Source organism: Physeter macrocephalus, chromosome 19, assembly GCF_002837175.3.
Source record: "Physeter macrocephalus isolate SW-GA chromosome 19, ASM283717v5, whole genome shotgun sequence".
Lineage (NCBI taxonomy): Eukaryota > Metazoa > Chordata > Mammalia > Artiodactyla > Physeteridae > Physeter > Physeter macrocephalus.
The window spans coordinates 25,691,882-25,711,258 of record NC_041232.1 but is presented as its reverse complement, the minus strand read 5'-3'; the positions used below and the strand labels follow the sequence as shown (position 1 = coordinate 25,711,258).

Genomic DNA, 19,377 nt, shown 5'->3' with positions numbered 1-19,377 from the left:
CCTCATCAGCGTGTATAGCTACAGTCCAGCTGCTCCACAACCTGCTAGAACTTGGTGGTGTTGGTTTTCAAGATTTTATCTGTCCACATTGGTGTGTAGTGGTGTATCATTAGGGTTTTAACTTGCATTTCCCTAATGCTAATGATGTGGAGATTTTATTCATGTGCTTGTTTGCTCTCCATGTGTTTTTGGTGAAATGTCCAGATCTTTTGTCCATTATTAAAAATTGTTTCTTTTTAAAATAATTTTTATTGGAGTATAGTTGATTTACAATGCTGTTAGTTTCAGGTGTACAGCAAAGTCAGTCAGGGTTGTTTTTCTTATTGTTGAGTTTTGAGAGTTCTTCATATATTCCGTATATAAGTCCTGTATCAGATCTGTGATTTCCAAATATTTCCTCCCATAATTTGGCTTGCCTTTTCAAAATTCCATTTTTCAATGAGCGGAGGATCTTAACTTTTATCTAATTTGTCACTTTTTAAGGGTTGAGCTTTTGGTGTCATATCTGAGAAATCTTTGCTTTAACCAAGGTCACAAAGTTTTTCTCTTAGTTTTCTTTTAGAAGTTTTATAGTTTTAGGTTTTATATTTAGTCTGTGATTCATTTTGAGTTAATTTTTGTGCAATGTGCATGTTATAAATTGAGGTTCATATTTTGCATAAACATATCCAATTATTCCAGCATTATTTGTTGAAAAAATTAGCCTTTCTCCATTTAAATATGTTTGTGCTTTTTTCAAAACTTAACTGGCCATATATATGTGTGTGGGTCTGTTTCTGGGTCTCCATCAATCTGAATATCTATCTGTTCTCCAATACCACACTGTCTAAATTCTGTAACTTTATCAGTAAGTCTTGAAACCAGGTAGTGTGAATGCTTTAACTTTATTCTTCCTTTTCAGAATTATTTTGACTATTTTAGTTCCTTTGCCTTTCCTTATAAATTTCAAATCAGCATACCAATTCCTACCAAAAAAAATCCTCTTGGATTGTTGATTGGAGTTGTTTGGAGTCTATGGATTAATTTAGGGAGAATTGATATCTTAATGTTGAGGCTTCCAATCCATGAACCACTATATCTTTCCATTTATTTAAGTTGTCTTTGACTTCTTTCATCAGTGTTTTTGGAGCTTTCAGCATAAAAATAGTGCACATATTTGCACCTCAGGTTTTTATGGTTTGGGTGCTATTGTAATGGCACTGATTTTTTTTTTTTTTTTTTTTTAATTTGGCTGTGCCGGGTCTTAGTTGCAGCACACCGGATCTTCATTGCGGCATGCGGGATCTAGTTCCCTGACCAGGGATCGAACCTGTGCCCCCTGCATCAGAGGCATGGAGTCTTAACCACTGCACCACCAGGGAAGTCCCATCCTGAGAGTTTAATCATGAATGGATGTTGAATTTTGTTAAGGGCTTTTTCTGCGTCATTTGAGATGATCGTATTGGTTTTTATTCATTAGTCTCGATATGGTGAATTACATTGATTTTCAAATGTTGATCCAGCCTTGCATTCCTGGGGTAAATCCCACTTGGTCGTGATACCAGTGGGTTCAGTTTGCTGGTATTTTGTTGAGGATATTTGAGTCTGTGTGCGTGACAGTTTTTTACTGTAGTTGTCTTGTACTGTTGTCTGGTGTTGGTATCAGGGTGATACTGGCCTCACAAGATGAGTTAGGAGTGTTCTCCCTCTTGTGTTTTCTGGAAGATACTGTGTAGAATCAGCATTACTTCTTCCTTAATGTTTTGGTAAATTCACTTTCATTTTTTTCTGTCTCTTAATTACATCCAGTGTCCTCCCTATGTAAAAGACATGTATAATGTATATATTTTAAACAATACTGCCCAGTAGCCTGTCGGTCCTCATTATAAATGTGCTTGCAAATCCACCCACTTTGTTTCAGATCGACCATAAACGCTCCTCCCAGAGAAGTCTTCTAAGTGGTGTTTGGTTCTGTGCTCTTGGCATTGTGCTAGGACAGGAGTTGTAGGGCTGGGAGAGGCCAGTGAAACATGCCAGTGCTGTCTTCTCTTGTTTACAGATGGGGGGTGAACGAGTCTCCTGTGGCTCTGCAGGAGCGACTTCCAGTGCCAGCACTGCAGGCACTGACACACACGTGTGCCGCAGAGGCGTTTCTCGGCTGGCCCGGGAGCCCCTCCACTGTGGAAGGTTGAAGTCAACCCCTTTGCAGTGAGACTGTAGAGCTCTGGTAGACTTAGGACTGCCTGTCGTTGAGGAAGAAGGAACCAGTAAGGAGAACACGTAGAGCACGCTTCGGTGCGTCCCAGAGTTCCCCGGAGCTGACAGAGACCACAGGGCCTGGGGGCAGGGCCTCCACTCCACTCTTATGGCCTGAGTCGGGGGGTCACTGATGTACAGGAGGCAGGAAGAGTTGAGATGATGCTGAGAAACAGTAGCTTAGAGAGCTGGCTGTGGGGTTTTCTGGTCCAAACAGCAGCAGGGAGGCCCCAGGAGCTGTCCCTGACGTGGGCTCTGTTCTCTGCAGGTCCTGTCTCTGGACACGAACATCACAAACCAGGTGAACAAGCTAAACCGAGACCTGCTTCGCCTGGTAGATGTCGGCGAGTTCTCGGAGGAGGCCCAGTTCCGAGACCCCTGCCGCTCCTACGTGCTCCCTGAGGTCATCTGCCGCAGCTGTAACTTCTGCCGGGACCTGGACCTGTGCAAAGACCCCTCCTTCTCTCAGGTGGGCCAGCTCCGTCAGGCCCCTTGATGGTAAAGTCAGAATATCCAGGCATCAGCGGATCAGGGGGTCCTGCAGTACCCCCTCTCAAGTGACCCCAGTCTCCACCTTTACTGGGTTACACCTACTGGGCCCCCAGCTAGCTTTGATGTGAATTAGAAACAAACACCCTTTTTCAAGCCACTCAGCTGCCACATGCCAGAACCTTGTCCTGGTAAACACGTAAGTGATGGCAGTGGTGATGTGAGTGTGCCCTGGAGCTGTGAGCAAGCAGTACCACAGTTCTCACCACGAGCTCTTCTCTTTCCATCCCTTCTCAATACTGGGGCTGAGGAAGGTGACCTGGTCCCTTTCCTTCTCTGCCTAGGATGGGTCTGTGCTGCCTCAGTGGCTCTGCTCCAACTGTCAGGTAGCCTACGACTCATCAGTCATTGAGATGGCCCTGGTGGAAGCCCTGCAGAAGAAACTGATGGCCTTCACCCTGCAGGACCTGGTGAGCAGCGGGGCCTGGGGCTTTTCTGCACCCAGCCCGACTGCCCCTCCAGTTGGTGGAGGGTTTGTTGATAAGCAGTTCACACCCACGGGAAACTAGAGGTGTACACAGGTCTCAACGTCGTTACCTGGTCCTCCAAGGTAACCACCTCTTGGGTCAGGCCTTGTCCATGAGCCCAGGTGACTCATTCATTCCTACAGCATCTGTTGGGCACCTACAGGGGCCAAGTGTTGGCTTCATGGACCTTTTTTATTCTAGTGGGAGGGAGATAGACAGTAAGCAGGACAACTAAGTGATGGTAAGAGTAAAGAGAACCAACAGGCAGTGTGTGAGCAAAAGAGGGAAGCTTTCAGTATTAGATGGAGGAGTGGTCTCACCAAGAGGGAACATCTCAGCAAAGACCCGAGGAAGGTGTTGGGGTCCAGGCAGGGAACAGCTGGTGCCTGGTGTGATGGATGGGAGAGCCCCAGACTCAGAGTCAAGGGTAGGGTGTCCACAGAGAGGGTGTTGGGAAGCAGTTTGGATGTTTGGATAAAGCCCATTATCAAGTCGCAGATTTTATTCAGAATTGAGGTGAAGGCTATGGGGGAGGGAAGCCTGTCAGGTGCCAAGCGACTGGCCAGCCTTGGCCTGGGCCGGGGAGGCTCCTGACTGGGGTTGCTTCTCATTGCAGATCTGCCTGAAGTGCCGGGGTGTGAAGGAGACCAACATGGCCATGTACTGTAGCTGTGCCGGGGCCTTCTCCCTCACCATCCACACCAAGGTGGGGCCTCCCGTGGACAGCCAGCCCTGCTGCCCCTGGGCCATTGGCCCTTTCTGGGTCTCGGCCTTGCATCCCTGTGCCTCCTCTGGGACTAGTTCTCACTGTGACTGGTCATTCCTGTAGGTCTTCATGGAGCAGATCAGAATCTTCCGGAACATTGCCCAGCACTATGGCATGTCGTACCTCATGGAGACCCTGGAGTGGCTGCTGCAGCAGAACCCCCAGCTGGGCCATTAGCAAGCTGGGCAGCGTCCCCATTCTCTGCTCTGACTACCCACATCCAAGACGGGCACCCAGGAAGATGATCCTCAGGGAGCTTTCAGGGAGCAGGTCATGCAGCCCAGAAGAAGCATGAACCAGCCAGAGCAAGAAGTGGCTCCACCTCCAGGTTCTCTGGGGCCCCTAGGCTCGGTCAGGGCAGCCCTCTCTAGGCCCAAGAAGCGTCTCCAGCGAGGGGTCCCAGGGCTGCTTTCTCGCTGGATGAACACCCCTCTGCTGCTGCACGGCCCTCCCTTCAGCCCCGGCCCTTCCTGCCCACTCCTCTGCTGCCCTGAGGTGCCCTCGGAGGTCTTCTGTTTGAGCCGAGCCCCTGAGGGTGGCTGGAAGCCAGACGCAGGGTCAGGGGCACCTGAGTGGGAGTCTGCAGCCCCAGCTCTCCAGTCCCTTGCTTCCGGGAGAGGTGCTGTCCTACAGTCCACACCAGCGGCATGCGAGCCGCATCCAGGGGACCCTGGCTGAACCCGTGGCGACCTGGGCATCTCTCACACACTGAGTTCTGGGGCTTGGGCCCCTCTGTCTGTGGAGATTCCCGGTCAGAGCAGGCTTTGCCGGAGTGTCTGTATCATGGCGTAGTCACCTCGTCGGCAGCAGCGAGACTGGGCTGGGGGCGGGAAGGCTGAGGAAGGGGAGGGTCTCAGGCTGGGGCTCAGCCGCAGCGGGGCCTGGCACCTCTGCCTCTGAATCTGCGTGTGCTGTGAGGGGGCCACTGCAGCAGGAGGCCTGGGGGCCCCGGGGAGGGAGGAGGCGCACCATTATCGCGGACTTCGACACCATATGTTAGCACCTGGATTCTAGAAAAGTATTTCTTCACATGCAAGACTAAGTTCTTTTCTTCAGGTCTGAGGAGTGGTTGGGAGAGGATGGAGAAAAGGGCAACAGCAATTTTATCGGGATTGAGGCAGTTCTGTTCTTGCTTCTCAGCCTCAGGGATCAGTACAAGACCTGTGACCCCAAGGCAGAGAGGGTCATTGGGCTGTGCCCCCTTTAAAATGCGACACTCACCACCAGCTTGTTCAGGGCCCTGTTGCTGCACAGAGGTGTGGGCCGTGCTGTTTTCTCCTCCCGGGTGGGGCTGAAAGAGGAGAATGGGCCAGACTGGGGAACCCTTTGCTGAGCATGAGTTCTCCCTCCGTTCTGCCAGCAGCCCCAGAACGTAAGACCAACTCCATGCACCTCACTTCTAACTAAATGCAACTGGAAGCAAAAGGAAACCGGCCAAATTGGCGAGGACACAAACATGTTAAAAGTGAATCATAAACTCAGAAACCTCAAACGGGTGGGCAGTGGAGGCCCCACCGTTGGCTCTGGAGCCTGGTTTAAATTTGTCCTCGTTATCTCAATTTACACTTTGGATTTTCGTTTTAATTTTACACTTTGACATTTCCTACAATTTTCACTGTGTGTATGTTTGTGCACTGCGCCTGGGTCTCTGGAAGGAAGGAAGGAAGACTAAGTAACTGACGTCTGTCTGTCTGGGTTTGTTGGCCCCTGGGTACTGCCCACCAGGCGCATCCAGGCCCAGTGACTGCAAGAAACCTGACTCGGCTTGGAAGGGGATGGAGCCCGTCAGCCCCCAGATGGAGATCAAATCAAATTAGGGCCGAGTTGGGGAGGAGGAGGGCTAACCGTGCTTCCTGGAAGCAGAGCCGGAGAAGTCCCAGGGGAGCACGGAGGAGCGAGGAGGTGGGGCTGCGTGCCTCACCGCCCCCCCCCCACCCCGTGCTCCCTGCAGCGGGGCCGGGGGCACCCGCAGATGCCAGCTTAGGGGCTGGGGGCATCTGGGGTGGTGGAGGTCCCAGGGTCACTCTCATGCTTGGGGATGGGAAACCTGAGCCCCTGGCCCTGGTTCTTGAGCTGCAGCCCAGCTCCAACTGGAAAAGCTGGTTTCTCTAAAACTAGAGCTGGATGTCAATGAGTCAGACAGTCAGGATGTCACAGGCATTTGAGTGACCCACGGAGCTGACGAGCATAGGAGAATCTGCAGGGGTGCTGGGTGGGGGCTTCTCAAGAGTTTGTGGCTCCAGTGAGTGGTGCTGGCCTCGTTGGCAGGTGGGGAGGCCAGCTCTGACTTTGGGAGCGACGGGGTCATAGGTGGAAGGATCTGTGGGAGGGACTATGCCTCCTCAGGTCTGTGCACCATCATAGCCGTTGCTGGGGAAACCACCGTCCAATCAGGTCCTGGTGTCCTCAGAGCAGGGTCTGGCCAGGCAGAGCTGCTAAGTGGAATGACCACTGTAGCATCCAAGGCCGCAACCAGATTACCCGTAGGCCTGATCCAGCTAGTGCCGGCTTCCCACACTCCTCCAACCTCGTCCTGCCTTGTCCACCCCTGTTCCCCAGCACCGAATTCCTTCCTCCGCCCCAATCCCCATTTGAAATAGAGCCTCAGGGCCTGGGCGGGCATTTTGGTGTCAGCCTAAGCTTTCGTTTTCCTTGGGTGCAACTCTCATCGCCTCCCTCCTGGCTTTCTTCCTCCTTGAGAGGTTTGGGGTCTGGGATGAGCCTTTTCCTATATTTTGAGGTTTGGGGCCCGGGATGAGCCCTGCAGGAAGCTGGTAAATGCACTGCCTGAAGGACATGCTGGGATGAGTCTAGGGGTCCTTGTGCGCTCTCAGCCTGTGTGTCCCCCACCTCCACTGGCCCCCAGGTCAGACATGATTGTAGCCTGGCTGGACGTGGGGGCAGCAGACGTGTCCACACCCTCTGCACCCAGGCTGGCTAGAGGGGCGATACGGAGGGCCAAGCACACCAAAAGAGACCCCGAGCGCAAAGACCTGCCATTGCATGTTTGTCTTAAGAGCCTGAACGTGCTTTTCCCCAAAGACGAGGCCAGGAGGTTCTGGTCACAGGTTTATTGGACTCTGGATGTGTGATTTCCTGGCTATGAGGTGAGCAAAGGGTCTGGGTAGGGGTGGGTGGGTGGGGAGGAGCAAAGAGCCTGGGAGGAGAACAGCTAGGGAGAAGGTGGAGGTGGGGACTTGCCCCCTACAGGCCCCTGGGCAGCTGGGGGACGAGATGGGCAGGCCGGGAGCAGGTGCTGTCCCCTTCATGTCATCCCACTGCCTGGTTGCACGGGGGCCCTTTGGCTGCTGGTTTTGCTGAGACGCAGTGTTGAGGTGTGTGGGCAGGGCCCAGGTCCAAGGTCCCAGCCATGCTGCCCTGGGGAGCTGGGGGTGCTCCCGGGGCCACAGACTTCAGGGGCCCCCAACAGGCCCAGGTCTTTAGTGCAGCACGACAGAAGGTGGGAGTGGGCTCAGAGCTGGGCCAAACCTCGGGCGTCTGTGAGAGCGCAGTCCTGTTGGGAAGGCTCAGAGGCGCCAAGCCCTGGTCCTGCACCCCGCTTGGGAGCATCCACCATCTGCTCAGACGAGGCAGAGGTGGGGCAAGGCCGTGGGGGTGGGACAGCCCAGGCCTGGCTCTGCCCCTCACCCTGTGGTTGGCCAGCCTGGCCTGGGTCTGCGGAGCAGGGATAGGGTGGGGGAGGGGCCTGGCCCAAAACAAGGGCCAGGGTCACAGGCCAGCTGCCTGAGGAAGGCCCTGGAGTACACACCTTGTCAAATTTCTTATGGCTGTAGACCTTGTTTTTGTTCATGAACGTTAGCAAGATCCAGTCGCACAGGAAGGAGCCCTGAGGTCAGCAAGACCAATGCGTAAGAGCCTGGCACCCATCCCCCGTCCCCCCCGCCCCCCCCCCCCATGACCCTAGCGTGCATCCCTTACCACCCCGATGGAGGTCAGCGCTGTGGCCAGGTTAATGATGGTGGGAATCAGGCTGAACTTCCCTGCCTGGAGGCAAAGAGGCTGCCTGAGATGGTCGAGAGTGGGGCTCAAGGGAGGCGTGGGGTGTGGTAGGAGAGATTGAGGCTGGGCCAGCCCAAATCCCAGGTAGGCAAGGTGGGCTGGTTTACCTGTCCGTGCACGATGACATCAATTCGGATCCCATAGGCTTTGATGAGCGTGCGGGTGGTGCTACCGTTTACTTTGTAATACTTGGCGAACCTAGAGTGGAATGACCCGGAAGCACGTCAGAACCTGGGATGGAATGACCTGGGTGCAGGAGCCCTGGCCACCTGACCCTGAGGAGCATGACAGTGGGTGCACCTGTTGCCCAAATGGGGCAGCTCCAAGACTCCGCCGACCACTGGCGCCCCTGAACCTTTGGGCACCTGCCCCGTTGACTCTTGGACCTCCACGGCTAGGGCAGACGAGGACCCAGCATCCCAAGGCCTAGGTACCTGAAGTTGTAGCCAGATGAGGCTGGGACATGCTTGGGGTCGAGCCTCCGGAAGGAGTATTTGGGGTTGCAGTTTGACGCCGACAGGTCCAGGTCACAGTCCCAGTTGATAATGACCCCAATTACACCACCCTGTCCAGAAGTGGGCACAGACACGGGGTCAGGGTGGGCTCACAGAGAGGACCTTCAACAGCCCCAGGGTCCTGCTGAGGCTACGTGTGGGGTGCATACTGTGAGGCACCCAGGGCAGCTCAGGGCAGAGAGCTGGGGAAGGGGGCTAGTTGAGTGCCCTGCTTCCGAGGCACGAGGGGATGCCAGGAGTCAATAATTTAGCAGGAGCCATGCACACCCAGATGGGTCAGCCGATCGTGTTTCTCTTTCCTTTGCCTGAGCAGGGCCAGGGCTGGCCAAGACTGCAGACGGATTCGGCTGTAATGAGACCCTTTGTGTGCAGGTGGGAGCCAGCACCTGGACGGACAGCTGTCCCACCCACTCTCCCTGGTGCCCTCACCGCGTGTGCCAGCTGCGTGAAGTTTTCCCCTGCCTGCTCCACGATGTAGCCCAGCTTGAAAATGGGGCAGTAGAGGTCAGAGACCTCATGGAATGTGCAGTGTTTCAGGTAGCCATCCTTCCGGTTCTCGATGTTGCCCCTGAAGACAAGGCCTAGTGGCATCAGATGGGGAGGGAGCAAAAGCCGTGCACCCCCAAACAACACATTCCAAGAGGCAACTCCCACTCCAGCCCACACGCTAATGGCTCTTACTTGGAGAACTGGAATTTGGGGTAGTGGATGCTGTTCTTGATGAGGATGGTGAAATTCGGGGCCATCTTACCGAGAAACTGGCTGAGGAAGTACAGACTAGGTGTGTTTAGTCTCCCCTTCCCCCAGTCCCCCAGGCTCCCCAGCTGCGCTGTCCCTCCCTTCCTTCTCCCCCCCACACACCCCGACTCCGGTCAGTGAGGAGAAAGGAGCAAAGGAGCTTGGCCCCAGGTGGGTGGCGACAGCGGGCGTGCACACCTGACTGAGGCCCCGTCTTCCACCGGGCACCAGCCGTACACCTCGCAGGTCTTGGAGGACCCGTGGTAATAAGGCACGCAGCGTCCGGTCCGCAGGCCTGTGGGCAGACGCGCGCTCAGGTGGCAGATGCGCGCTCAGGGGCGCGGCCCACCCCCACCCCCAGTTGGCACACACTGACCGTTTCCCAGCATGTCCAGCTGCCCAGCCACGCAGTCCTCGTCAGAGTCGCAGGTGGCATTGTTGACCCTCATACTCTAGGGAGGAGGCTGCTTGGTCAGGGAGCCGACACCCTTTGCCCCCAGACGCAGCGGACCAGGCAGGGCCCCTCCCTCCCGACCCGGCTCTGCTCTCTACCCGGCCTCACCTCGGCGCAGGTTCCGAGGGTCTGGAAGGGGGTGACCTCGATCCTGGTGATGATGCTGAACACGCTGCCCCCCTGGGCTCAGAAAGAAGGGACGGTCGGCCGGCGCCGGGCAGCTCAGCCGCCACTGGGTCCCACCCTCGGGGTGCTCGGGGTGCGGGGCGGGGCCCGGGTGGCGCACCTCGGGGGGTTTCACGTACTCTTCCACGTCCCACACTTTGTGCTCGGACGAGGTGATGCCCTTGACCTTGGTGATGACGGAGCTCTCGGGGCCCGTCTCGCTGTCCTGGTAGCTCTTCTGCACGATGAACACGTACCTGTGCGGACGGGCAGGGCCGGCTCTGGAGGCGACCCCGGGGCAGGCCCGGGACCCCTCGCCTGCCGCGTCAGCTCGACTCCGGCGGGATCGAGGCTGCGTCACCGCCTCTCGGGGGCCGGCCGGGTAGGCTCTGCGGCGCCCGAGGGGCCAGCCCGGCGCCGCCGGCATTCTCCTCGCCCCCAGCCCAGAGGGGCCCCTCCAACCTGGGACGTCCCAGCAGCGCCCTCCCCTCCCCCGCGGACCCCGCTGGACACGCCCTGCCGCCGGGTCTCCCCCGTGCGCACCCACCACACGAAGTACAGCAGAATGAGCAGCTGCACCGCGCGGTACACGACGCCCAGGCGCCGGTTCTTCACCACGATCACCTTGGGCGTCTCGTAGTCCCAGAACGCGGACCAGCAGCCCCGGGCCAGGCGTCGGGCCGCGGACATCCCCGCGGGGGGCTTGGGCTCGGCGGCCGCCATGGCCCCGAGCTGCTGGGACTGGGAAGCGGGCTTGGGGGCGCCGGCGTGGCCGCCTCCCGGGCGTGGCCTCGCGCTCCCCGCCCTGTCCCGCCTCGCCCCGCCCCAGGTCGGTCCCCGAGCCGCGGGGGCGCCGAGCGGAGACACGCAGCGCACCTGGCAGGTGTCGCCAGGTGGGGCCCCGACCAGGCAGAGTCGGGGTCGCGGCAGCCGTCGCCCCCAGCCCGCTCAGGGAGGGCGTGAAGACGGTGCAGGCCCTCGCGTCCCTCGGGAGGACACTTAAGACGCGGGGGGAAGACGCGGCAGAGCACCGCCCGCCTCCTCTGCGTCTCCGCCGGTGTCTGATGCGCAGCGCGCACTAAACCCGAAGAGCAATCCTTTCAAAACATATATATGTATATTTGTGTTTTTTGTTTGTTTGTTTCCGGTACGCGGGCCTCTCACTGTTGTGGCCTCTCCCGTTGCAGAGCACAGGCTCCGGACGCACAGGCTCAGCGGCCATGGCTCACGGGCCCCGCCGCTCCGCGGCATGTGGGATCTTCCCGGACCGGGGCACGAACCCGCGTCCCCTGCATCGGCAGGCGGACTCTCAACCACTGCGCCACCAGGGAAGCCCAATATATATGTATATTTACCCAATTTTGTTGGGATACAACCGACGCGTGAAGTTGTGTAAATTTAAGGTGCACAAGGAAATGATTTCCCAAGAGCAATCCTTGATTTGCAACCGCAATCCGCGGTTCCCCGCAGCTCGGCAAAGGCACCCCTGCCTCCAGGGTTCAGACAAAAATCTGGATCCCTTTCTTTGCCCTAACAGTCCTCTTGCTTTTGTCTACGGGTACACGTCAGGGCTGTTAGGTTTTAGCCCCGCCCCCCGCCCACCCCGCCACGAAGCGTCCCGCCGCGTTTCTCACCTGGATTTCCGCACTCTAGGCTTCTACCCATTTCCGTCTCTGTTTTGTTTTGTTTCCTATACAGCTCGGAGGAAACATGTTTTTGTTTTTACTTTTTGTACCTCTACCCCCACCTCATTATTTTGGACCAAATCCCAGACATCGTACTATTTCACAAAATGATAAATGTTTTACACATTTTTTAGGTGAAATTCACATAGCATTTAATTAGCCGTTTTAATGAACAATTCATTGAAGTTTAGTACATTCACAATATTGTGCAACCACCATCATCTACTTCCAAAACATTCTAATCATCACCAGATAAAACCCCATGCCCATCAAGAACTTCCTGTCCCCTGCTTCTTGCACATACCGGCAACCACCAATCTACCTTCTCTCTATGGATTTACCTATTTTGGATATTTCAAATAATGGAATCGTAGAATATTTGTCTTTTTGTGTCTGACTTCTTTCACTTAGCATAATGTTTTCAAGGTCCATCAGGGTTGTAGCATGTGTCAGTATTCCACTCCCTTTTATGGCAGAACAATATTGCACTTATGGATATTCCACAATTTATCTGTTCATCCACTGATAGACATTTGAGCTTTTTTTTTTTTTTCATTTGAGCTTTTATATTTTGGCTATTGTAACTAGTGCTGCTATGAACATCCGGGTACAAGTATTTGAACAACTATTTTCAATTCTTTGGTGTATATGCCTAGGAGTGGAATTTCTGGGTCATATGGTAATTCTGTGTTTAACTTTTTGAAGAACCATCAAAATGTCTCCCAAGCAGCTGAACCATTTTACATTCCAGTTAGCAATATACAAGGATTCCAGTTTCTATACATCTTTTTCAACATTTGTTATTTTCCACTCACTTATGGCCATCCTAGTGGGTGAAATTATATAATTTATTTGGATTAATGTCTATTCAAGTCCCTTGCCAATTAAAAAAAATATATTTATTTATTTGGCTGCATCGGGTCTTAGTTGCAGGATCTTTCGTTGCCGCACCCGGGCCCTTCGTTGCAGCACGTGGGCTTCTCTCTAGTTCTGGCATGCAGGCTCCTCTCTAGTTAGAGCGCAGGCTCAGTAGTTGCAGCGCACAGGCTCTCTAGTTGTGGCATGTGGGCCCTAGAGCGTGCAGGCTTAGTTGCCCTGCGGCATGTGGGATCTTAGTTCCCAGACCAGGGATTGAACCCATGTCCCCCACATTGGAAGGCAGATTCTTAACCCCTGGATCACCAGGGAAGTCCCACCTTGCCCATTTTTTAATTGGGTTAAAAAATTTTGTTGTTCAGTTGTAAGAATTCTTTATGTATTCTGGATAGTAGACCCTTATCAGATATATGATTTTCAAATATTTTGTCCCATTATAGGTTGTCTTTTCACTTTATTGATAATGACCTTTGATGCACAAAAGTCTTTTATTTTGGTGAAGTCCAATTTATCTATGTTTTCTTTTGTTGTTTCTGCTTCTGGTGTCATTTCTAAAATCCATTGCCAAATCCAAGGTCATGAAGATTTACCCCTGTTTTCTTCTAAGAGTTTTATGATTTTAGCTGTTACATTTAGATTGTTGATCCATTTTGAGTTAATCTTTGCATATGGTGTGAGGTAGGGCTCCAACTTTATTCTTTTGCACGTGGATGTCCAGTTGTCCCTGCACCATTTGTTAAAGAAACTATTCTTTACCCACTGAGGGTCTGGCACCTGTGTTGAAAATCAATTGGCCATAGACACAGAGTTTATTTCTGGGTTTTCTATTCTATTCCATTGTCCTATCTGTATTATCCTTATGCCAGCACCACACTGTCTTGATAACTATAGCTTTATAGAAAAATTTGAAATTGGAAAATGTGAGTCCTCCAACTTTGTTCTTTTTCAATATTGTTTTGGTTATTCAGTGCCCCTTGCAATTCCATATGGATTTAAGGAGCATCCGTACCATTTCTGCAGAAAAGGCCATTGGAATCTTGATAGGGATTGCATTGAATCTGCAGTTTGCATTGGGTAGCATAGCCGTCTTAGCAATAGTAAGTCTTCCAATACATGAACATGGGGTGTCATTACATTTATTTACATCTTCTTTAATTTCTTTAAACAATGCTTTGTCATTTTTATTATACAACTCTTTCACTTCCTTGGTTAAATCTATTCCTATGGTTTTTTTGTTTGTTTGTTTGTTTTGGATGCTATTGTAGAGAGAATTATTATCTGAATTTCATTTTCTGATTGTTCACTGATGGTATGTAGAAGCACAACTGATTTTTTGTGGGTTGAGCTTCCACCCTGCAACTTTGCTGAACTCATTTATTAGTTGTAGTAGTTTTCTTGTGGATTCTTTGGGATTTTCTGTATATAAGATCCTGTCATCTGCAAACAGAGACTTTCTTTCTTTTCTGATTTGGATGCCTTTTATTTATTTTTCTTGTCTGATCTTTCAGGCTAGAACTTCCAGGATTGGTGTTAAATGTTAACTTCCTTAAATGTTAACTTGTAAAATTTAGAAAAGGAGGGAACACATCTCAACTTATTCTATGAAGCTAGTATTGCTCTGTGGGGGAAAAAAAAAAAGGAAGACATCACAAGAACAGACTAATTCCTTAAAATATAGATGCAAAAATTCTCAAAAAAAAAGCAAACCAACTGTTAATTTAATATCCAAAAATTAATTATATCATATACCATATCAATAAAATAAAGGACAAAAACCACATGATCATCTCAGTAGATGCAGGAAAAGCATTTGACAAAATCCAAAACATTTCTTCATGATAACAACACTTAACAAACTAGGACTAGAAAGGAAATTTCTCAACCTGATAAAAAAGTATCTACAAAACACCCAGAGCTGATATCATTCTTAACGGTGAAAAGAATGAATGCTTCTCCCTAAGATCAGGAATAAGAAGGGGTTGTCCTCCCTTGTTGCCTCTATTCAACATTATCCTGGAGGTTCCAGCCAGGGCAAATAGCAAGAAAATGGGGACAAAATTAAAATAGAAATAGAAAATCCTAAGGAATCCACTAAAACCTATTAGAACTAATAAGCAAGTTCAGCAAGGTTGCAAGATGTAAGATCAGTATGTAACTGAGCAGGACCCTGTGGGGCCTTCCCAGGACAGACCCTCCCCTGTCCTCTGCCTGCCTCTTGTCTGTAGAAAAACTTTAGCCTCCTAGGCCTTCCCCCAGTTCCAAAGAACAAATTTAATCAGAGAAGTGAGAAAATGCAGAAAGAAAAGAAAACAGTCAAACAAGACAAAATAACAATATTTTAGCCATTAAAGTCAAGGGCCTTTAGTTCTTCCTCAAGGGGTGTAGACACTATGCTGAGCCGTGTCCTTGAGCTGTTTTGCAGATACTGAAACCCCCACCAGGTGGAAGAAGTTAACTGTATGCTGCCTACAAGCATGCAGACCCCAGACTGGCTGGAACCTGAAGGTTGATGATGTTGACTCCCAATTACCTCACCACCAACCAATCAGAAGAATGTCCACGAGCTGATCACATGCCCCACAACCTCCCTCCCTCACCCTGTCTTTGAAAACCTTTCCCTGAAAGACTTCGGGGAGTTCAGGTCTTTTAAGCACTAGTTCCCTGGACTCCTTGCTTGATACCTGCAATAAATGCTGCATTTTCCTTCATCACAACCCAGAGTCAGTGGGTTGGCTTTACTGCTTGCAGGCGAGAAGACCCAAGTTTGGTTCAGTAAAAAATATATAGGGAATTCCCTGAGGGTCCAGTTGTTAGGACTCTGCGCTTCTACTGCAGGGGGGCTGGGTTCAAACCTTGGTCGGAGAACTAAGATCCTGCAAGCCACGTGGTGTGGCCAAAAACAAACAAACAAATATATAAAAAATCAGTTATATTTACAACACTTACAATGAACAATCTGAAAATTAAGAAAACAGTTCCAGGAACTTCCCTGGTGGTCCAGTGGTTAAGAATCTGCCTTCCAGTGCAAGGGATGTGGGTTCGATCCCTGGTCAGGGAACTAAGATCCCACATGCCTCGGGGCAACTAAGCCCCCAGCGCTGCAACTAAGACCTGACAGCCACAAATAAATAAATAAATAAAAAGAAAAGAAAAGAATTCCATTACAATAGTATTCAAAAGAATAAAATACTTAGGAATAAATTTAACAGGACTAGTGCCCACCTTATCTGAAACCTATAAAACTTTTTTTTTAATTAAAGAAGATCTAAGTAAGTTGGAAGACAGTCCATGTTCATGGATTGAAAGGCTTAATGATGTTAAAATAGCAATTCTTCCTGAATTTATCTACAACTTTAGCACAATCTCTATTAAAATCCCAGATGGCTTCTTTGCAGAAATGAATAAGCTGATCCTAAAATTCATATAAAAATGCAAGGGATCCAGAGTAGCCAAAACAATCTTGAAAAAGCAGAGTGAAGTTGGAGGACTCACACTTCCCAAATTCAGACCTTACTACAAAGCTACAGTAATCAAAACAGTTACCATAGGACCCAACAATTCACTTGTACTTACTGGCATAAGGATAGAAAGACCTAAATGTAAAAGCTAAAACCATAACACTCTTAGAAGAAAACATAGGTGTAAATATTTGTGGACTTAGGTTTGACAATGGATTCTTATAAATGATAACATAAGTATAAGCAAATAGAGAAAATAAATAAATAAATTGAACTTCACCAAAATTAAAAAATTTTGTGCTTCAAAGGACACCATCAAGAAAGTAAAAAGACAACCCATAGAATGGGAGAAAATACTTGCAAATCATATATATGATAAGGAACTTGTACCTCACAAACTCTTACAACTCAATAATAAAATGGTAAATAACCAATTTGAAAAAGGAGCAAAGGATCTGAATAGGAAATTTTCCACAGAAGATACACAAATGGCCAGTTAGTATATGAAATTATACTCAACGGCATCCATTAGTAGGGAAATGCAAATCAAAACCACAGTGAGAGACCATTTCACACCCACCAGGATGACTGTAATCAAAAAGAAGATAATAACAAGTGTTGGTGAGGATGTGGAAAAATCAGATACTTTTTATATCCAGTGGGAATGAACAGTGGTGCAGCCGCTTTGGAAAACTGTCTGGCAGTCTCTCAAAAGGTTAAACCTAGAGTTATCACAGGACCCAAAAATCCACTTCTAGGTGGAACACCCAGAGGACACGAAAACGTGTCCACACGGAAGCTTGTACATAAGTGTTCACAGCAGCATTATCCATGATGGCTAAAATTGGAAAGAGCCCAAATGTCTATCAACTGATAAATAGTATGTGGTATATCCACACAACAGAATGATTCTGCAATGAAAAAAATGAAGGACCTTCTACGTTACAATGTGAGTGAAGCTTGAAAACATTTTGCTCATTGAAAGAAGTGAGTCCCTGGAGACCACCTGTTGTATGAATCCATTTATATGGAATGTGCAGAGCAGGCAAATCCATAGAGCTGGAAAGCAGATTAATGGTTGCCAGGCACTGGGAGGTGGGGGAAGGTGGGGAGTGAGGGCTACAGAGTCCTGGGACCTCCAGGGTGCTATGGTGGGATAGGCCCCTGCTCCCTCGTTGCCTGTGACCTGGGGGCAACAGAGACCCTTCCCTGGGGTGTTGCCCTGCTCCTGGGCCCACGGATGCTGCTGTCAGCAGAGGCGTTTCTCCCTGTGCCTTGAAGGGGAATGGCTGGCCAGTCTGCCCAGCACGGGTTACAGGAGCACACAGTACAGGGCTCTCCACTGGCCAGGGGCTGGTCGCTGTGTGTGGCCCACTAGTAGCCTGACCCCAACAACTGCAGCGTTCAACATCTGGCACACTGACCCCACGAACAGAAGGTCGTGAGGGAGGAGAGGTGTGAGCAGCTCCGAGAGGCTGTCACACGGTTCAAGAAAAGAGAAACTGGGGAGAAGTGATAAATGGACTTGGTGGGTCCCAGGCAAGAGGATTTTTAAAAAGGTTCACACCTGGGCTTCCCTGGTGGCGCATAGGTTGAGAGTCCGCCTGCCGATGCAGGGGACGCGGGTTCGTGCCCCGGTCCGGGAAGATCCCACATGCCGTGCAGCGGCTGGGCCCGTGAGCCGTGGCCGCTGAGCCTGCGCGTCCGGAGGCTGTGCTCCGCAACGGGAGAGGCCACAGCAGTGAGAGGCCCGCATACCGCAAAAAAAAAAAAAAAAAAGGTTCACACCTAAAATGTCAGGGCAAAATACCGGCGTTCCAGGGATAGAGAGAAACCCACACCAACAGGGAGATTTCTCCCCTGCAGGTCACCCTCCTACCCCTGCGCAAAGCCCTGCCCGGCCAGCTGTGGCAGGGGTTCTGTCTTCTGAAAACGTGTAGTGTTTTTTCCTTATCTCTTCTCAGAAGAAAAGGTATGTTATAAAATCTCATTTGTCCAAGAATTTAGTGATTTCTTTCACTGTTTGAGAAGCGTTTTCTGCTGTGTCATTATGATCACGCTGAGGACGACAGGACAGCTGCAGGGTGCCCCCAGGAATGTGGCTTTGCCATGGCCACCCACCCCGTTAGAACTCTCCCGTTAGCAGCCTCTCAAAGTCAGTGCAAAGCCTGTGTCTGGACCCCAAACGCTCATTGTGAGGTTTAGGTGAGTTCTCTCGAAGCATCCTGGAAGGAAAATTAAAAGTGAAAAGTCCTAATGCAAACTTCAGGCTGGGCGAAAACAAGTGTGGCCCCAACCACAGAGTCAGTGGTGACAGTTAAGGTGTCAGTTAAAATCTACAATTTGCATAAACATATTTAAATAAGTTAAAGAATTTTATCAAAAGCTTTTTTCTGCATCTATTGAGATGATCATATGGTTTTTATTCCTCAGTATGATAATGTGGTGTATCATACTGATTGATTTGCCGATATTGAAAAACCCTTGCATCCCTGGGATAAATCCCACTTGATCATGGTGTATGATCCTTTTAATGTATTATTGGAGTCAGTTTGCTAGTATTTTGTTGAGGATTTTTGCATCTGTGTTCATCAGTGATACTGGCCTGTAATTTGCTTTTTTTGTGATATCTTCATCTGATTTTGGTATCAGGGTGATGGTGGCCTCATAGAATGAGTTTGAAACTGTTCCTTCCTCTGCAATTTTTTTTGGAATAGTTTCAGAAGGATAGATGTTAACTCTTCTCTAAACGTTTGGTACAATTCACCTGTGAAGCCATCTGGTCCTGGACATTTGTTCCTTGGGAGTTTTTTAATTAGTGACTCAGGGAATTCCCTGGTGGTCCAGTGGTTGGGACTCCACGCTTTCACTGCCGTGGGCCCAGGTTCAATCCCTGGTCAGGGAACCAAGATCCTGCAAGCCACGTGGCATGGCCAAAAATACTGATTCAATTTCAGTACTGGTAATTGGTCAGTTTATAGTTTCCATTTCTTCCTGGTTCAGTCTTGAAAGATTGTACCTTTCTAAGAATTTGTCCATTTCTTCCAGGTTGTCCATTTTATTGGTATATAGTTGCTCTTACGGTCCTTTGTATTTCTGTGGTGTTGGTTGTAATTTCTCCTTTTCCATCTCTGATTTTATTGATTTGGACCCTCTCCCTTTTTTTCTTGATGAGTTTGCCTAAAGTTTTATCATTTTTTTTTCATTTTGATGTTTTATTTAACCTAATACATCCAAAGTATTATTGTTTCTTTTTTTATTACATAAAGAATTTAATTCAGCTATTTATATACATTTTATATAACATTCTTTTCCATTATGGTTTATCATAGGATATTGAATATAGTTCCCTGTGCTTTAGATGTAAGGTTAGATTGTTTGAGATTTTTCTCGTTTCCTGAGGTAAGCTTGTATTGCTGTAAACTTCCCTCTTAGAACTGCTTTTGCTG

The 19,377-nt window shown here is 50.0% G+C and overlaps 2 protein-coding genes across 8 annotated transcripts in view; one reads left to right on the top strand and one right to left on the bottom strand.

Annotated features, from left to right (window-relative positions):
• Positions 1 to 5,694, top strand: part of POLE (DNA polymerase epsilon, catalytic subunit) — a 57,280-nt gene extending 51,586 nt beyond the window's left edge. For all 4 annotated transcript variants that reach the window (XM_024120597.3, XM_024120598.3, XM_024120596.3 and 1 more), the window contains 4 exons: positions 2,504 to 2,704; positions 3,069 to 3,194; positions 3,868 to 3,957; positions 4,081 to 5,694. In XM_024120597.3, coding sequence (XP_023976365.1) covers positions 2,504 to 2,704; positions 3,069 to 3,194; positions 3,868 to 3,957; positions 4,081 to 4,194 — 531 coding nt within the window. In that variant the 3' untranslated portion in view covers positions 4,195 to 5,694. The remainder of the gene's footprint in view (positions 1 to 2,503; positions 2,705 to 3,068; positions 3,195 to 3,867; positions 3,958 to 4,080) is intronic.
• Positions 5,695 to 7,144: 1,450 nt separating this feature from the next.
• P2RX2 (purinergic receptor P2X 2) lies at positions 7,145 to 10,862 on the bottom strand. 4 transcript variants are annotated; one of them, XM_055080458.1, is made up of 12 exons: positions 10,457 to 10,862; positions 10,031 to 10,166; positions 9,853 to 9,924; positions 9,667 to 9,742; positions 9,489 to 9,585; positions 9,234 to 9,314; positions 8,982 to 9,120; positions 8,472 to 8,602; positions 8,145 to 8,235; positions 7,957 to 8,022; positions 7,787 to 7,864; positions 7,145 to 7,594 (listed from the first exon to the last, which is right to left on the bottom strand). In XM_055080458.1, exons 1-12 carry the CDS (start codon positions 10,630 to 10,632, stop codon positions 7,490 to 7,492), a joined length of 1,248 nt encoding a protein of 415 aa, XP_054936433.1. In that variant the 5' UTR covers positions 10,633 to 10,862; the 3' UTR covers positions 7,145 to 7,489. The 4 variants fall into 4 exon arrangements, with proteins under 4 accessions (XP_054936433.1, XP_054936432.1, XP_054936434.1 ...); XM_055080457.1 differs by having other exon boundaries at positions 7,145 to 7,864; XM_055080460.1 differs by lacking the exons at positions 7,145 to 7,594; positions 7,787 to 7,864 and having other exon boundaries at positions 7,988 to 8,041.
• Between the last annotated feature and the right edge of the window lie 8,515 nt (positions 10,863 to 19,377).